This window comes from Procambarus clarkii, chromosome 24 (assembly GCF_040958095.1).
Source record: "Procambarus clarkii isolate CNS0578487 chromosome 24, FALCON_Pclarkii_2.0, whole genome shotgun sequence".
NCBI classification, from domain to species: Eukaryota; Metazoa; Arthropoda; class Malacostraca; order Decapoda; family Cambaridae; genus Procambarus; species Procambarus clarkii.
In genome coordinates this window covers 24,054,314-24,070,574 of record NC_091173.1, presented here as the reverse complement: position 1 = coordinate 24,070,574, position 16,261 = coordinate 24,054,314, and the positions used below count along the sequence as shown (strand labels likewise).

General features: G+C 47.5%; 1 protein-coding gene across 2 annotated transcripts in view; it reads left to right on the top strand.

Moving 5' to 3' along the window:
• Positions 1–16,261, top strand: part of LOC123761593 (uncharacterized) — a 140,533-nt gene that overhangs the window by 24,344 nt on the left and 99,928 nt on the right. The window contains exon 2 of one of the 2 annotated variants that reach the window (XM_045747612.2): positions 10,370–10,416. The exons of the other annotated variant lie outside the window; for it this stretch is intronic. Within the exon in view, the coding sequence (XP_045603568.2) occupies positions 10,370–10,416 (47 nt within the window). The remainder of the gene's footprint in view (positions 1–10,369; positions 10,417–16,261) is intronic. 2 annotated transcript variants of the gene reach the window in all.

Below are 16,261 nucleotides of genomic sequence, written 5' to 3'. Positions count from 1 at the left end.
CTGCACCAATTGTTGTACCAACTGCTGCACCAACTGCTGCACCAACTGCTGTACCAACTGCTGCACCAACTGCTGTACCAACTGCTGTACCAACTGCTGTACCAACTGCTGTACCAACTGCTGTACCAATTGTTGTACCAACTGCTGCACCAACTGCTGTACCAACTGCTGTACCAACTGCTGTACCAATTGTTGTACCAACTGCTGCACCAACTGCTGTACCAACTGCTGTACCAACTGCTGCACCAACTGCTGCACCAACTGCTGCACCAACTGCTGTACCAACTGCTGTACCAACTGCTGCACCAATTGTTGTACCAACTGCTGCACCAATTGTTGTACCAACTGCTAACTACTGCTGTACCATCTGCTGACAACTGCTGTGAGTAGGAACAACACATGTACACAAGGGCTAGGTAAGAAGTCAGTTGCTGCTATATTGTGCACTGCTGTGAACTTTTGCATTAAAATGCTTGTGTACTTTGCAAAATTAAAGTAATTACAGTGAATTCTTAACTAACATATACAGTGCAGTAAGTGTTTAATATTCTGAGGAACATTTAAGTGATAAGTTTACATTTATTCAGTAAAAATGGCAAATATATCTCAGTTTCCTGCATTTGATCCTGACTGTGACCAGACAAACCTGTCACAGAGGTGGATCAAATGGCTTAAAAGGTTTGAAAATTTGTTGATAGTTTCTGACATCAAAAGTGCTGAAAGAAAGCGTGCCTTTCTACTTCATTATGCAGGTGATCGAGTTTGTGACATCTTTGACACACTGAAAGACACTGGTGGTGCCAAAGATTATGATATTGCCAAAGCCAAATTAACTGAACATTTCAAACCAAGGCAAAATACTGCCATGGAAATTATGCATTTCAGGAGAGCCAGACAACTCTCTAATGAAACTGTGGATCAATACCACACACGTCTGCAGGGTTTAGCAGCCCATTGTAAGTTTGCTGATGTTGACAATGAAATCAAACAGCAAATAATTGAAACATGCACATCTACACGTCTTCGTCGAAGAGCTCTAGAACTTGTTGATGATGACAGTTCTCTTACCAAGATACTTGATATTGCTCGTCGAATGGAAGATGCTGCACGTGATGCCCGTGTCATGGAGTGCAGTGCCAACAACGGTTCTGCCACTGTTACTAACAGTGATGAGGTACGTAAGGTTCAGGGAGGACACCGTGATCAAAGAAGATATCATGGCAAACTTAACAGTAAATTGAGCCGAGAACCACATCACAACTGGGGTCAAGGAACAAGACTCAAGCAGTCACAACGACCCACATCAGAAGGTGTCAACAATAAATGTTACAATTGTGGAGGAGACTACCCACACCAAGATAATGTTTGTCCTGCTCAAGGTAAGAAGTGCTATGAGTGTGGAAAACTAGGTCATTTTGGTGCTATGTGTCGTTCTGCACTAAAGAAACCACAGTCAGTGAATAAAAGCACTGTACGAGGATCAGGTCATAGGGGTCGAGGTGGTAAACACAATATTGCACCTCATATCCAGAATGTTAATAATGTACAAGACAACATTTCATTACAACCAGTCTCAGATGACAGTGAATGTGATTATACTTATGGAGTACAAGCAATCACAGAATGGAATGATCTTCCAAACAACCCAGAGACATGTGTATACATTGCTGGTATTTGTCTCAAGGTTCTCATTGACACTGGATCAAACATTGACACCATTGCTGAGTGCCACTATGAAAAATTTAAAAAGCAGTTCCCAAAGCTAGAAAACTATAATGGCAAAGCCACTGCCTATGCTTCAAAGGTAGCCTTGCCAGTGATTGGAACTTTCACTGCAGAGATTAAGTCAAAGAATGCAATGCTCATTACTACATTCCATGTTGTTAAGAATGCAAAGGAGTCTTTACTCAGTTACAAGACTTCAACCAAATTGGGGCTACTTCAGCTTTCTAATACTGTAGCAGTGGAATCTGCAAATAAAGTTGATGCTATTGTTGCTGAATTTTCTGATCGATTTAAATCCATAGGTTGTTATACTGATAGTAAAGTACATCTGCACATCAACCCAGATGTAATTCCAGTTGCCCAACCACATCGCCGACAACCATTCCATACTCGCAAGAAAGTCGATGATGAACTGGATAGGCTGATGGAACTAGATATCATTGAACCAGTAACAGGCCCAACACCATGGGTAAGCCCAATTGTCACTCCACCAAAGCCGAAGAATCCAGATGAGATACGCATTTGTGTGGACATGCGTGTTCCCAACAAGGCAATAATGCGTGAACGCCATCCTACACCCATTGTAGATGATATGATCTACCGCTTGAATGGTGCAACTATATTCAGCAAGTTAGATTTAAACAAGGGCTATCATCAGCTTGAACTTGATGATGAGAGTCGCTTCATCACAACGTTTACGACACATCGAGGTCTGTATAGGTACAAGCGCCTGAGTTTTGGTATTAACAGTGCTGCCGAGGTATTCCAGCACATCATCAGCCAGGTATTGCAAGATATACCTAATGCTGACAACATGTCTGATGACATCATTGTTTATGGCCGTACCCAAGCTGAACACGACAAAGCTCTTCGTGCAACATTGCAACGCTTACGAGAAAAGAATCTGACGTTAAGCCGAGCAAAGTGTGAGTTCAATCAACATAAAATTGAATTCTTTGGACATGTACTTAGTGACAAAGGTCTGTCTCCAGATCCTAAGAAAGTTGCAGATATCAAGAATGCTGCACCTCCTTCAACGTCCACTGAAGTACATAGTTTTCTTGGAATGGCAAACTACTGTTCTCGCTTCATTCCAGATTTTGCTACCATTACCAAGCCTCTACGTGAGCTCCTGAAGAAAAATGCATCATGGTACTGGAGCGATATCGAGCAAAATGCATTTGATGTTGTGAAAGATGCACTCGTAGAGAATGCAACTGCTGCATACTTTGATCCATCAATGGACACTGAGGTAACGGTGGATGCTAGTCCTGTTGGATTAGGTGCTGTTTTAGCCCAACACAAACCTGGTCAACCAGATTCCAGAGTAGTAATTGCCTACGCCAGCCGTTCTCTCACAGATGTTGAGCAACGATACAGTCAGACAGAGAAGGAAGCTCTTGCTCTTGTATGGGGCTGTGAACACTTCAATGTGTATCTGCTTGGTGCGCCCTTCACCACGATAGTCACTGACCACAAACCTTTGGAGACCATCTTCAACAATCCAAAGTCTAAACCACCAGCTCGCATTGAGAGATGGGCTCTTCGTCTGCAACCATACAACTTTACGGTGAAATACAAGCCGGGTGCAGGCAATCCCGCTGATTACATCAGTCGACATCCTGCCAACAGTTTTACCATCACTAAGCATCAGAAAGTTGCCGAGGAATATGTACACTCTGTAACCTGTGATGCAGTCCCTAAGGCTCTTACTCTTGATGAAATCCGTACTGCAACCCTAGAGGACCCAACTCTGCAAGCAACAGTAGATGCATTGACTAAGAAAAAGTTTCCACGCATTTCACCCTCAGGAGTTGACCAAGATGCATTCAAAGCACTTGAATGCATCCAGACAGAATTAAGTGTTACGCAACAAGGTGACACTGTGCTGCGAGGTACTCGTATCGTCATTCCAGCTGTTCTCCAGCAACGTGCTCTGAAGCTTGCACATCAAGGACACCAAGGTCTTGTTAGGACGAAACAGCTGCTACGAGAAAAGGTGTGGTTTCCTGGCATTGATCGTCACGCAAAGGATATGCATGATGCCTGTGTCCCTTGCCAAGCTGCAGTGGATACTTCAAGACCAACACCTCTACAACCTTCACCACTACCTGCTGCACCATGGACGGAAGTATCAATGGACTTCTGCGGACCGCTACCAACTGGAGAGTACTTGATGGTAGTCATTGATGATCACTCACGTTATCCAGAAGTAGAAATCATCACTTCCACATCTGCAAAGGCTGTCATCCCGAAACTCGACAAGATCTTTTCAAACTTTGGCATTCCTGAAGTTGTCAAGACGGACAATGGACCGCCATTCAATGGACAAGACTTTGTCAACTTTGCTGAGCATATTGGATTCAAACACCGCCGTGCGATGCCACTACATCCCCAAGTAAATGGAGAAGTTGAGAGATTCATGCAACGTCTCATGAAAGCGGTACGCTGTGCTCATGCCGAAGGACGATCCTGGAAACAAGCTATGTATGCTTTTCTCAGGAACTACCGTGCAACACCACTATGGAACACTGGGCAAGTCACCTGGCGAACTTTTATTTGGACGTCCTATGAGAATCGCACTACCCGTCATGCCAGCCGAGGTAACAGATAAACGTCTCGCTCAGAAGGATGCACTAGCCAAGGGCAAAATGAAAATTGCTCATGATCAACGTGCAAAGAAACAATTCATAAAGGTTGGAGACACTGTTCTCGTTAAAAAGAAAAAAGAGGGAAAGCTAGATATGCCGTATGATACAAAACCATATAAAGTGATTAGTGTAAAAGGAACTATGGTAACAGCTAGTAATAGAGATCATAGTATAACACGTAATATGGCTTATTTCAAAGTGATTCCAACTAGTGTAGAAAATGATGAAGTACAAAGTCGTGCAAAAGAAAAAGAAAAAATGAGTTATAACCCGACAAACAATTCATCAAGGGATGTTATTGCATTTAAGGACTCTCGTCCTAAACGTCATGTTAAACGCCCTACACGATTTGATGATTAATTGTGTTCCTATGTAATGCAAAGTATTCACTTGTTATGCTGAACTAAATTTAATATTGTTTGAATAATGCAGATATCTCATTCAATATTTTGTAACTTTGTAGTACAGTTTCTTTCATGTTTGTTTAACATTGCATATGTATTTTTAACATTGAAATCCTTTGTGGTAAAGATTAAGTTGTTTAAATTCTTTGTGTGCTTAATTAATGTTAAATGTATGCAATATCTCTTGATATGTTAATAACTTACTTTGTGTCAATAACTTTCCTTTGTGCTACAAGCATGGTAGACATCCTGAATTCATTCTTTTTAAAGAAAAGGAGGGATGTCATACTCACAGAAAATGGTACCATCCGTTTTCTATGTGCGGCGGAGCAGACGCTAAAGAAGGTGAACAAGAGCACACAGGAACTACCAGTTTGGAAGCAGCTAGTCATGTAATTGTTTATATACGTATTAAAGTCAGTAACCAAGCAATGGCTTTACATCAACCCTACAATGAAGACTTCCTCAGTAACACACAAACACAACAGCCCATATTTCTTGATGCTTCTATATGGGTGCGGAGTCTTGAAGTGGGTAGAATATAGTTGTAAATTAATTGGCTGTTGATTGCTGGTGTCGACTTCTTAATATGTAGTGCCTCGCAGATATCAAGCCGCCTGCTATCGCTGTATCTATCGATGATTTCCGTGTTTTTTGTTAAGACTTCTCTGGTGATGGTCTGGTTGTGGGAAGAGATTATATGTTCCTTAATGGAGCCCTGTTGCTTATGCATCGTTAATCGCCTGGAAAGAGATGTTGTTGTCTTGCTTATATACTGAATTCTTTGAGGCTTACAGTCCCCAAGTGGGATTTGAAGGCATAGACGACATTGGTCTCTTTTAAAGTGTTCTGCTTTGTGTCTGGAGAGTTTCTCATGAGTAGGTTGGCCGTTTTCTTGGTTTTATAGTAAATCGTCAATTGTATCTTCTGATTTTTGTCTGTAAGGATAACGTTTCTATTAACAATATCTTTCAGGACCCTTTCCACCGTTTTATGAGCTGTGGAAAAGAAGTTCCTGTAAAATAGTCTAATAGGGGGTACAGGTGTTGTGTTAGTTGTCTCTTCAGAGGTTGCATGGCGTTTCACCTTCCTTCCTATGATGTCTTGAACGAAACCATTGTAGAAACCGTTGTTGACTAGGACCTGCCTTACCCTACAGAGTTCTCAATCGACTTGCTTCCATCCTGAGCTGTGGCTGAGAGCACGGTCGACATAAGCGTTAACAACACTCCTCATGTACCTGTCTGGGCAGTCACTGTTGGCATTGAGGCACATTCCTATGTTTGTTTCCTTAATGTAGACTGCAGTGTGGAAACCTCCGCTCCTTTCCATGACTGTTACATCTAGAAAGGGCAGCTTCCCATCCTTCTCCATCTCGTAAGTGAAACACAACACAGAATTCCGCTCAAATGCCTCCTTCAGCTCCTGCAGATGTCTGACATCAGGTACCTGTGTAAAAATGTCGTCAACATACCTGCCGTATATGGCCGGTTTCAAGTTCATGTCGACTAAGACCTTTTGTTCGATGGTACCCATGTAGAAGTTCGCAAACAGGACACCTAGGGAAGAACCCATGGCGACCCCATCTACTTGCTTATACATGTGCCCATCCGGGCTCTAGAAGGGTACCTCTTTAGTAAAAGCTTGGAGTAGTTTCCTTAGAACGTTTTCTGGTATGTCAAGAGGAGTACAGGCCGGATCACGATACACTCTGTCCGCTATCATCCCGATTGTTTCATCCACAGGAACGTTGGTAAGCAGTGATTCTATGTCCAACGAGGCTCTTATCCCTGTGGCCCGTGTTCCCCGCAGTAAGTCAACAAATTCCTTTGGAGACTTCAGGCTGAAGGCGCAAAGGACATAAGGAGTCGGCAAGCCGTTGAGTCACTTCGCCAGTCTGTACGTGGGTGTGGGTATCTGGCTGATGATTGGCCGAAGTGGGTTTCCAGGCTTACGTGTCTTAACATTTCCATACGCGTATCCAGGTTTATATTCCCCAATAATCTTTGGCAGGTGGAGTTCGGATTTCTTGGCGTTCATAGTTTCGATCAATTTGTTGACCTTTGCTTTCAGTTCGGCTGTAGTGTCTTTCGTTACCCTTTGGAATTTAGTTTGGTCAGAGAGAATGACGTTCATTTTCGCCAGATATTCGTCTTTTTAAAGAATGACAGTATATTGGCGACTTGTCACCTCTTCTGACGACTATCTCCTTGTTCTCACGAAGGCTCTTAGCTGCCGCTTTGAGCTCGGGGGACAGTATAAGTGTCGCGTCAGACTAGAAATAAAAATGAATTTTGGAGAATTGATTTTTCAATTATCATCAACAGTGAAAAGAACCATAAGAAATATTGAGAAAATTCGTGTTAGAATTATTAATCTTACTTTTTCGGTCATATTTAATAATATATATATATATATATATATATATATATATATATATATATATATATATATATATATATATATATATATATATATATATATAAAGTTTGTGAGGGAACCACCTCTGGTGCCAATGTGGGGACCCATAGCCTCGGAAAAGAAAATAAGAAGTATTCAGAGAAGACCTTGTGGTTTCTCACTGAACACTAATATTATCTTCTCCTACCACCCCCATTCTTTTGTATGTACACATATATATTTGTTTTATTTGAACTTTGTTACAAAAAAGTAGTTACATATAGGGTTCAAATATGGTTAACATAAGTTGTCGAGTTACTCCAGCTCCTCAGATCGCGGGCAGGAACCCTGAATACAATGTGCATTTCCTCTCTGTATCGCCACGCTGAGGCGCTGGAAAAGAAAGCTGGCAGCTCAAGGGTGCCTTGTTGTTTCAATGAGCTTAGAACCCAGTTTCTTCAAAAAACTGGTAGCACTTTTACCCCAGGCGCCTAGTGTCTCAGAAGCAATGGGGACAAAATTGTAGTGGTGATCCAGTTTTCTGTACTTACGGGATTTGGCTGCTTCCCTGTGGGTGGCAGCGCCACCTGGTTGTGCAACACTGAGGTTAATGTAGGTGTTAGCCAGGGTTGATACGCACGTGTAGTCCCATACCAACTGCTTGCCGTTCTTCCAGAGGTTCACTGTGATACCATCTGGGCGACCAATAAGAGCATCAGAGTTACGGGGCGTTAGGTAACGGGGCTCTTTCAGCTGGGCATCCAGCTGTGGTGAGGCTACTAAATTACTAGACCAGTATTTGTATTGCTAGACCAGATAAAGGTAGGGGTGTAGTGGTGTTGGACAAGTTAGATTATGTGAATAAGGTTGAAAGATTGTTAGAAGACCCCTCTAAATTTAAGTTGGTTGATATTGACCCCTTTTCGTATATTTTGAAATGTGAGGATAAACTAAATAGAGTTTTAAGAGGTCTGAAAGACTTTCTTTTTGATTATACAAAATTGATTGCAACTTGCTATAAGCCAGGCATCTTATATGGGTTACCTAAGGTTCATAAAACAGGTATACCGATTCGTCCTATTTTATCAGTGATTGGTACTTTTAATTATAAACTGGCAAACTTTCTGGTTCCATTATTAGAACCATTAACGGATAATGAATTTACTGTGAGAAATTCTCAGGATTTTGCAACGGAACTTTCTTCTTTAAATTTTGTATTCCCAACTATAATGGCCAGTTTCGATGTTGAATCACTCTTTACTAATATTCCTTTGTTGGAAACCATTGATAATTGTGTTAATCAGTTATTTGCTGACACTAATTTAGTGTCTGGATTTTGTTGTAAAATATTCAGACGGTTGTTAGAATTAATAAATATTATAAACAAATTGATGGAGTAGCAATGGGTTCTCCCTTAGGTCCTGCACTTGCTAATGCTTTTTTGAGTTTTCATGAAAAAAATTGGCTTGATAAATGTCCTTTGGACTTTAAACCAGTCTTGCACAGGAGATATGTAGATGACACAATTTTGTTATTTAAGGACCAATGTCATATTGAGAAATTTAGAGAATTTCTTAATGCACAACATACGTTTCACTGCAGAGTGTGAAGTGGATAATTCATTGTCGTTTCTTGATATCAAAGTGAATAACCTTAATGGGTTCAACACTAAAGTTTTTAGAAACCCAACTTTTACTGGTTTAGGTTTCAATTTTAATTCTTTTGTTCCTGATATTTTTAAGAAAAATGCTATTAATACTCTACTGAATAGAGCCTTCGTTTTATGTTCAAATTGGAATAACTTTGATCAAGACATTAATTTTCTTGTGATTTTTTTTCATAATAATGGTTATCCTTTGCATATGGTTTATACCTTTATAAGGAATTTCTTAAATAAGAAGTTTCACCCATCGTGTAGGATTACTACAGTGGAAAGGGATCTTAAATATATTAAATTACCATTTTATGGCAGTATTAGCTTTTCTGTAAGGAGTCGTTTGAGGAGACTGTTGCAGCAGTGTTATCCTCAAGTAGACTTTAGATTTATTTTTGTCAACACAAATACCATAGGCTCTTATTTTAAATTTAAGGATAAAGTGCCTGCCCCCCCCCCCCCTGTGCTCTAATGTCGTACATATGTATAATTGTTCCAGCTGTAATGCTGGATATATCGGGAGTTCCATTCGGAACTTTCAGATTAGGATACCTGAGCACCGGAGAGTATCCTTTAGTACTGGATTACCATTATCTAAACCAGCAATTTCGGAGATTAGAAACCATTGTTATGAGTTTAATCATTCTCTGCTGGAATATGATTTTAAAATTCTGAACACTTGTATGAATGGCCAGTCAGATTTGAGAGTAATGGATTCCTCATATATAAGGGAGCTGCGGCCTCTGTTAAATAGCAACCTTTCGGCTGTTCAATTGTACACTGTATAGTGCACAGTAGGCCCTGTAACTTGATTTATAGTTCATGCTGGCATTTTAATTTTATTATAATTTGTTTAGTTTACCATGTCTTCGCCCTTTCCTACTTATTTCATGTTTTGACATTGTACATTATTATAATCTTTTTATTTAGGATATATAATACTTTTGTTGATACTCAGTTTTGTTTTATTTGAGTTTTTATAATATTTTGGTTAGTACTTTATAATTGTCGTCTATTTTGCTTGCATTTTATATACATTTTTGTAGATGTGGAGTCATTATATTATTATTTGTAATAGCGTTTAGTACCCATGTGTTAATTATAAAGTTTTACTCTAGTTGATCACTTCCTCTAAGTTTAGTAGTATGGTTTGTTATAGTTGTTACAAAATTCCTCTTGTAATTTCATTAATTTTTTCATTTAGCTTTTATCTATGTGATAGTTAAAAAGTTTTATTTTTATTTGTATCGATCACTTTAAGTGAGCTTAAGTGCTTTGTTTTTTAATATTTTTCCTTCTCTTTCATAGGCAATTATATTCAGTAGAGTTCTTTAGTTCTTTGTTTACTAATTATTTGATTGTGATTTCTGATTTTTCTTATAGATCTGATGATGAATACGAGAAGTATTCGAAACTTATGCATTTTAAATTAAGAATCTGAAACAAGATGTTCAGTACATCCCTGGTTTTCCTAGTCGTCTTAAAATATATAGAGAGAGTTATAGAATTAATTTTAATGAACTTATTTTTCTCAGGGTAAAGGAAGGAAGTGAGCCAGATAGAAACTCCTCACAATACATAGGTAAGACTTGAGACCAATCAGTAATACCCTGGAACCCTTATGACTAACACTTGAACAATGTCTTCCACATTTATACTAATGCACAATTAACTATTGATTGACTTCAGCTAAGTTTTATGATAAATTAATATTAGTCCTATTAACCATAATTTCAATATGACTAAAACATTTCTGATCACAACTAAGCCAGTGCTGCTGGACCTTCACAGTAGCGGCCAGGACTGGTGTACTGGCTGGCTGGTCCTCCACAGTACTGGCCACAGCTGGTGTACTGGCTGGCTGGTCCTCCACAGTAGCGGCCACAGCTGGTGTACTGGCTCGTCCTCCACAGTACTGGCCACAGCTGGTGTACTGGCTGGCTGGACCTTCACAGTAGCGGCTACAGCTGGTGTACTGGCTGGCTGGTCCTCCACAGTAGCGGCCACAGCTGGTGTACTGGCTGGCTGGTCCTCCACAGTAGCGGCCACAGCTTGTGTACTGGCTGGCTGGACCTTCACAGTAGCGGCCACAGCTGGTGTACTGGCTGGTTGGACCTCCACAGTAGCGGCCACAGCTGGTGTACTGGCTGGCTGGCCTCCACAGTAGCGGCCACAGCTGGTGTATTGGCTGGTCCTCCAAAGTAGCGGCCACAGCTGGTGTACTGGCTGGTTGGACCTCCACAGTAGCGGCCACAGCTGGTGTACTGGCTGGCTGGTCCTCCACAGTAGCGGCCACAGCTGGTGTACTGGCTGGCTGGTCCTCCACAGTAGCGGCCACAGCTGGTGTACTGGCTGGTCCTCCACAGTAGCGGCCACAGCTGGTGTACTGGCTGGTCCTCCACAGAAGCGGCCACAGCTTGTGTACTGGCTGGCTGGTCCTCCACAGTAGCGGCCACAGTTGGTGTACTGGCTGGCTGGACCTTCACAGTAGCGGCCACAGCTGGTGTACTGGCTGGCTGGACCTTCACAGTAGCGGCCACAGCTGGTGTACTGGCTGGTCCTCCACAGTAGCGGCCACAGCTGGTGTACTGGCTGGTCCTCCACAGTAGCGGCCACATCTGGTGTACTGGCTGGTTGGACCTCCACAGTAGCGGCCACAGCTGGTGTACTGGCTGGCTGGTCCTCCACAGTAGCGGCCACAGCTGGTGTATTGGCTGGTCCTCCAAAGTAGCGGCCACAGCTGGTGTACTGGCTGGTCCTCCACAGTAGCGGCCACAGCTGGTGTACTGGCTGGTCCTCCACAGTTGCGGCCACAGCTTGTGTACTGGCTGGCTGGTCCTCCACAGTAGCGGCCACAGTTGGTGTACTGGCTGGCTGGACCTTCACAGTAGCGGCCACAGCTGGTGTACTGGCTGGCTGGACCTTCACAGTAGCGGCCACAGCTGGTGTACTGGCTGGCTGGTCCTCCACAGTAGCGGCCACAGCTGGTGTACTGGCTGGCTGGACCTTCACAGTAGCGGCCACAGCTGGTGTACTGGCTGGCTGGACCTTCACAGTAGCGGCCACAGCTGGTGTACTGGCTGGCTGGTCCTCCACAGTAGCGGCCACATCTGGTGTACTGGCTGGCTGGTTCTCCACAGTAGCGGCCACAGCTGGTGTACTGGCTGGCTGGACCTTCACAGTAGCGGCCACAGCTGGTGTACTGGCTGGCTGGACCTTCACAGTAGCGGCCACAGCTGGTGTACTGGCTGGCTGGTCCCCCACAGTAGCGGCCACATCTGGTGTACTGGCTGGCTGGTCCTCCACAGTAGCGGCCACAGCTGGTGTACTGGCTGGCTGGACCTTCACAGTAGCGGCCACAGCTGGTGTACTGGCTGGCTGGTCCCCCACAGTAGCGGCCACATCTGGTGTACTGGCTGGCTGGTCCTCCACAGTAGCGGCCACAGCTGGTGTACTGGCTGGCTGGACCTTCACAGTAGCGGCCACAGCTGGTGTACTGGCTGGCTGGTCCTCCACAGTAGCGGCCACAGCTGGTGTACTGGCTGGCTGGTCCTCCACAGTAGCGGCCACAGCTGGTGTACTGGCTGGCTGGTCCTCCACAGTAGCGGCCACAGCTGGTGTACTGGCTGGCTGGTCCTCCACAGTAGCGGCCACAGCTGGTGTACTGGCTGGCTGGTCCTCCACAGTAGCGGCCACAGCTGGTGTACTGGCTGGCTGGTCCTCCACAGTAGCGGCCACAGCTGGTGTACTGGCTGGCTGGTCCCCCACAGTAGCGGCCACAGTTGGTGTACTGGCTGGCTGGACCTTCACAGTAGCAGCCACAGCTGGTGTACTGGCTGGCTGGACCTTCACAGTAGCGGCCACAGCTGGTGTACTGGCTGGCTGGACCTTCACAGTAGCGGCCACAGCTGGTGTACTGGCTGGCTGGACCTTCACAGTAGCGGTCACAGCTGGTGTACTGGCTGGCTGGTCCTCCACAGTAGCGGCCACAGTTGGTGTACTGGCTGGTTGGACCTCCACAGTAGCGGCAACAGCTGGTGTACTGGCTGGCTGGTCCTCCACAGTAGCGGCCACAGCTGGTGTACTGGCTGGCTGGACCTTCACAGTAGCGGCCACAGCTGGTGTACTGGCTGGCTGGTCCTCCACAGTAGCGGCCACAGCTGGTGTACTGGCTCGTCCTCCAAAGTAGCGGCCACAGCTGGTGTACTGGCTGGTTGGACCTCCACAGTAGCGGCCACAGCTGGTGTACTGGCTGGCTGGTCCTCCACAGTAGCGGCCACAGCTGGTGTACTGGCTGGCTGGTCCTCCACAGTAGCGGCCACAGCTGGTGTACTGGCTGGTCCTCCACAGTAGCGGCCACAGCTGGTGTACTGGCTGGCTGGACCTTCACAGTAGCGGCCACAGCTGTTGTACTGACTGGCTGGTCCTCCACAGTAGCGGCCACAGCTGGTGTACTGGCTCGTCCTCCACAGTAGCGGCCACAGCTTGTGTACTGGCTGGCTGGTCCTCCACAGTAGCGGCGACAGTTGGTGTACTGGCTGGCTGGACCTTCACAGTAGCGGCCACAGCTGGTGTACTGGCTGGCTGGACCTTCACAGTAGCGGCCACAGCTGGTGTACTGGCTGGCTGGTCCTCCACAGTAGCGGCCACAGCTGGTGTACTGGCTGGCTGGTCCCCCACAGTAGCGGCCACAGTTGGTGTACTGGCTCGTCCTCCACAGTAGCGGCCACAGCTGGTGTACTGGCTCGTCCTCCTCAGTAGCGGCCACAGCTTGTGTACTGGCTGGCTGGTCCTCCACAGTAGCGGCCACAGCTGGTGTACTGGCTCGTCCTCCACAGTAGCGGCCACAGCTTGTGTACTGGCTGGCTGGTCCTCCACAGTAGCGGCCACAGCTGGTGTACTGGCTGGCTGGACCTTCACAGTAGCGGCCACAGCTGTTGTACTGACTGGCTGGTCCTCCACAGTAGCGGCCACAGCTGGTGTACTGGCTCGTCCTCCACAGTAGCGGCCACAGCTTGTGTACTGGCTGGCTGGTCCTCCACAGTAGCGGCCACAGTTGGTGTACTGGCTGGCTGGACCTTCACAGTAGCGGCCACAGCTGGTGTACTGGCTGGCTGGACCTTCACAGTAGCGGCCACAGCTGGTGTACTGGCTGGCTGGTCCTCCACAGTAGCGGCCACAGCTCGTGTACTGGCTGGCTGGTCCTCCACAGTAGCGGCCACAGCTGGTGTACTGGCTGGCTGGTCCTCCACAGTAGCGGCCACAGCTGGTGTACTGGCTGGCTGGTCCTCCACAGTAGCGGCCACAGCTGGTGTACTGGCTGGCTGGACCTTCACAGTAGCGGCCACAGCTGGTGTACTGACTATAGCTGGTCTTCCACAGTAGAGGCCACAGCTGGTGTAGTGGCTGGTCCTCCACAGTAGCGGCCACAGCTGGTGAACTGGCTGGCTGGTCCTCCACAGTAGCGGCCACAGCTGGTGTACTGGCTGGCTGGTCCTCCACAGTAGCGGCCACAGCTGGTGTAGTGGCTGGTCCTCCACAGTAGCGGCCACAGCTGGTGTACTGGCTGGCTGGTCCCCCACAGTAGCGGCCACAGTTGGTGTACTGGCTGGCTGGACCTTCACAGTAGCGGCCACAGCTGGTGTACTGGCTGGCTGGACCTTCACAGTAGCGTCCACAGCTGGTGTACTGGCTGGCTGGTCCTACCACAGTAGCGGCCACAGCTGGTGTACTGGCTGGCTGGTCCTCCACAGTAGCGGCCACAGTTGGTGTACTGGCTGGTTGGACCTCCACAGTAGCGGCCACAGCTGGTGTACTGGCTGGCTGGTCCTCCACAGTAGCGGCCACAGCTGGTGTACTGGCTGGTCCTCCAAAGTAGCGGCCACAGCTGGTGTACTGGCTGGTTGGACCTCCACAGTAGCGGCCACAGCTGGTGTACTGGCTGGCTGGTCCTCCACAGTAGCGGCAACAGCTGGTGTACTGGCTGGCTGGTCCTCCACAGTAGCGGCCACAGCTGGTGTACTGGCTGGCTGGACCTTCACAGTAGCGGCCACAGCTGGTGTACTGGCTGGTCCTCCACAGTAGCGGCCACAGCTGGTGTACTGGCTGGTCCTCCACAGTAGCGGCCACAGCTGGTGTACTGGCTGGCTGGACCTTCACAGTAGCGGCCACAGCTGTTGTACTGACTGGCTGGTCCTCCACAGTAGCGGCCACAGCTGGTGTACTGGCTGGTCCTCCACAGTAGCGGCCACAGCTGGTGTACTGGCTGGCTGGACCTTCACAGTAGCGGCCACAGCTGTTGTACTGACTGGCTGGTCCTCCACAGTAGCGGCCACAGCTGGTGTACTGGCTGGTCCTCCACAGTAGCGGCCACAGCTTGTGTACTGGCTGGCTGGTCCTCCACAGTAGCGGCCACAGTTGGTGTACTGGCTGGCTGGACCTTGACAGTAGCGGCCACAGCTGGTGTACTGGCTGGCTGGTCCTCCACAGTAGCGGCCACAGCTGGTGTACTGGCTGGCTGGTCCTCCACAGTAGCGGCCACAGCTGGTGTACTGGCTGGCTGGTCCTCCACAGTAGCGGCCACAGCTGGTGTACTGGCTGGTTGGACCTCCACAGTAGCGGCCACAGCTGGTGTACTGGCTGGCTGGTCCTCCACAGTAGCAGCCACAGCTGGTGTACTGGCTGGCTGGACCTTCACAGTAGCGGCCACAGCTGGTGTACTGGCTTGTCCTCCACAGTAGCGGCCAGAGCTGGTGTACTGGCTGGATTGGTCCTCCACAGTAGCGGCCACAGCTGGTGTACTGGCTGGTCCTCCACAGTAGCGGCCACATCTGGTGTACTGGCTGGTTGGACCTCCACAGTAGCGGCCACAGCTGGTGTACTGGCTGGTCCTCCATAGTAGCGGCCACAGCTGGTGTACTGGCTGGCTGGTCCTCCACAGTAGCGGACACAGCTGGTGTATTGGCTGGTCCTCCAAAGTAGCGGCCACAGCTGGTGTACTGGCTGGTTGGACCTCCACAGTAGCGGCCACAGCTGGTGTACTGGCTGGCTGGTCCTCCACAGTAGCGGCCACAGCTGGTGTACTGGCTGGCTGGTCCTCCACAGTAGCGGCCACAGCTGGTGTACTGGCTGGCTGGTCCTCCACAGTAGCGGCCACAGCTGGTGTACTGGCTGGTCCTCCACAGTAGCGGCCACAGCTGGTGTACTGGCTGGTCCTCCACAGTAGCGGCCAAAGCTGGTGTACTGGCTGGCTGGACCTTCACAGTAGCGGCCACAGCTGTTGTACTGACTGGCTGGTCCTCCACAGTAGCGGCCACAGCTGGTGTACTGGCTCGTCCTCCACAGCAGCGGCCACAGCTTGTGTACTGGCTGGCTGGTCCTCCACAGTAGCGGCCACAGTTGGTGTACTGGCTGGCTGGACCTTCACA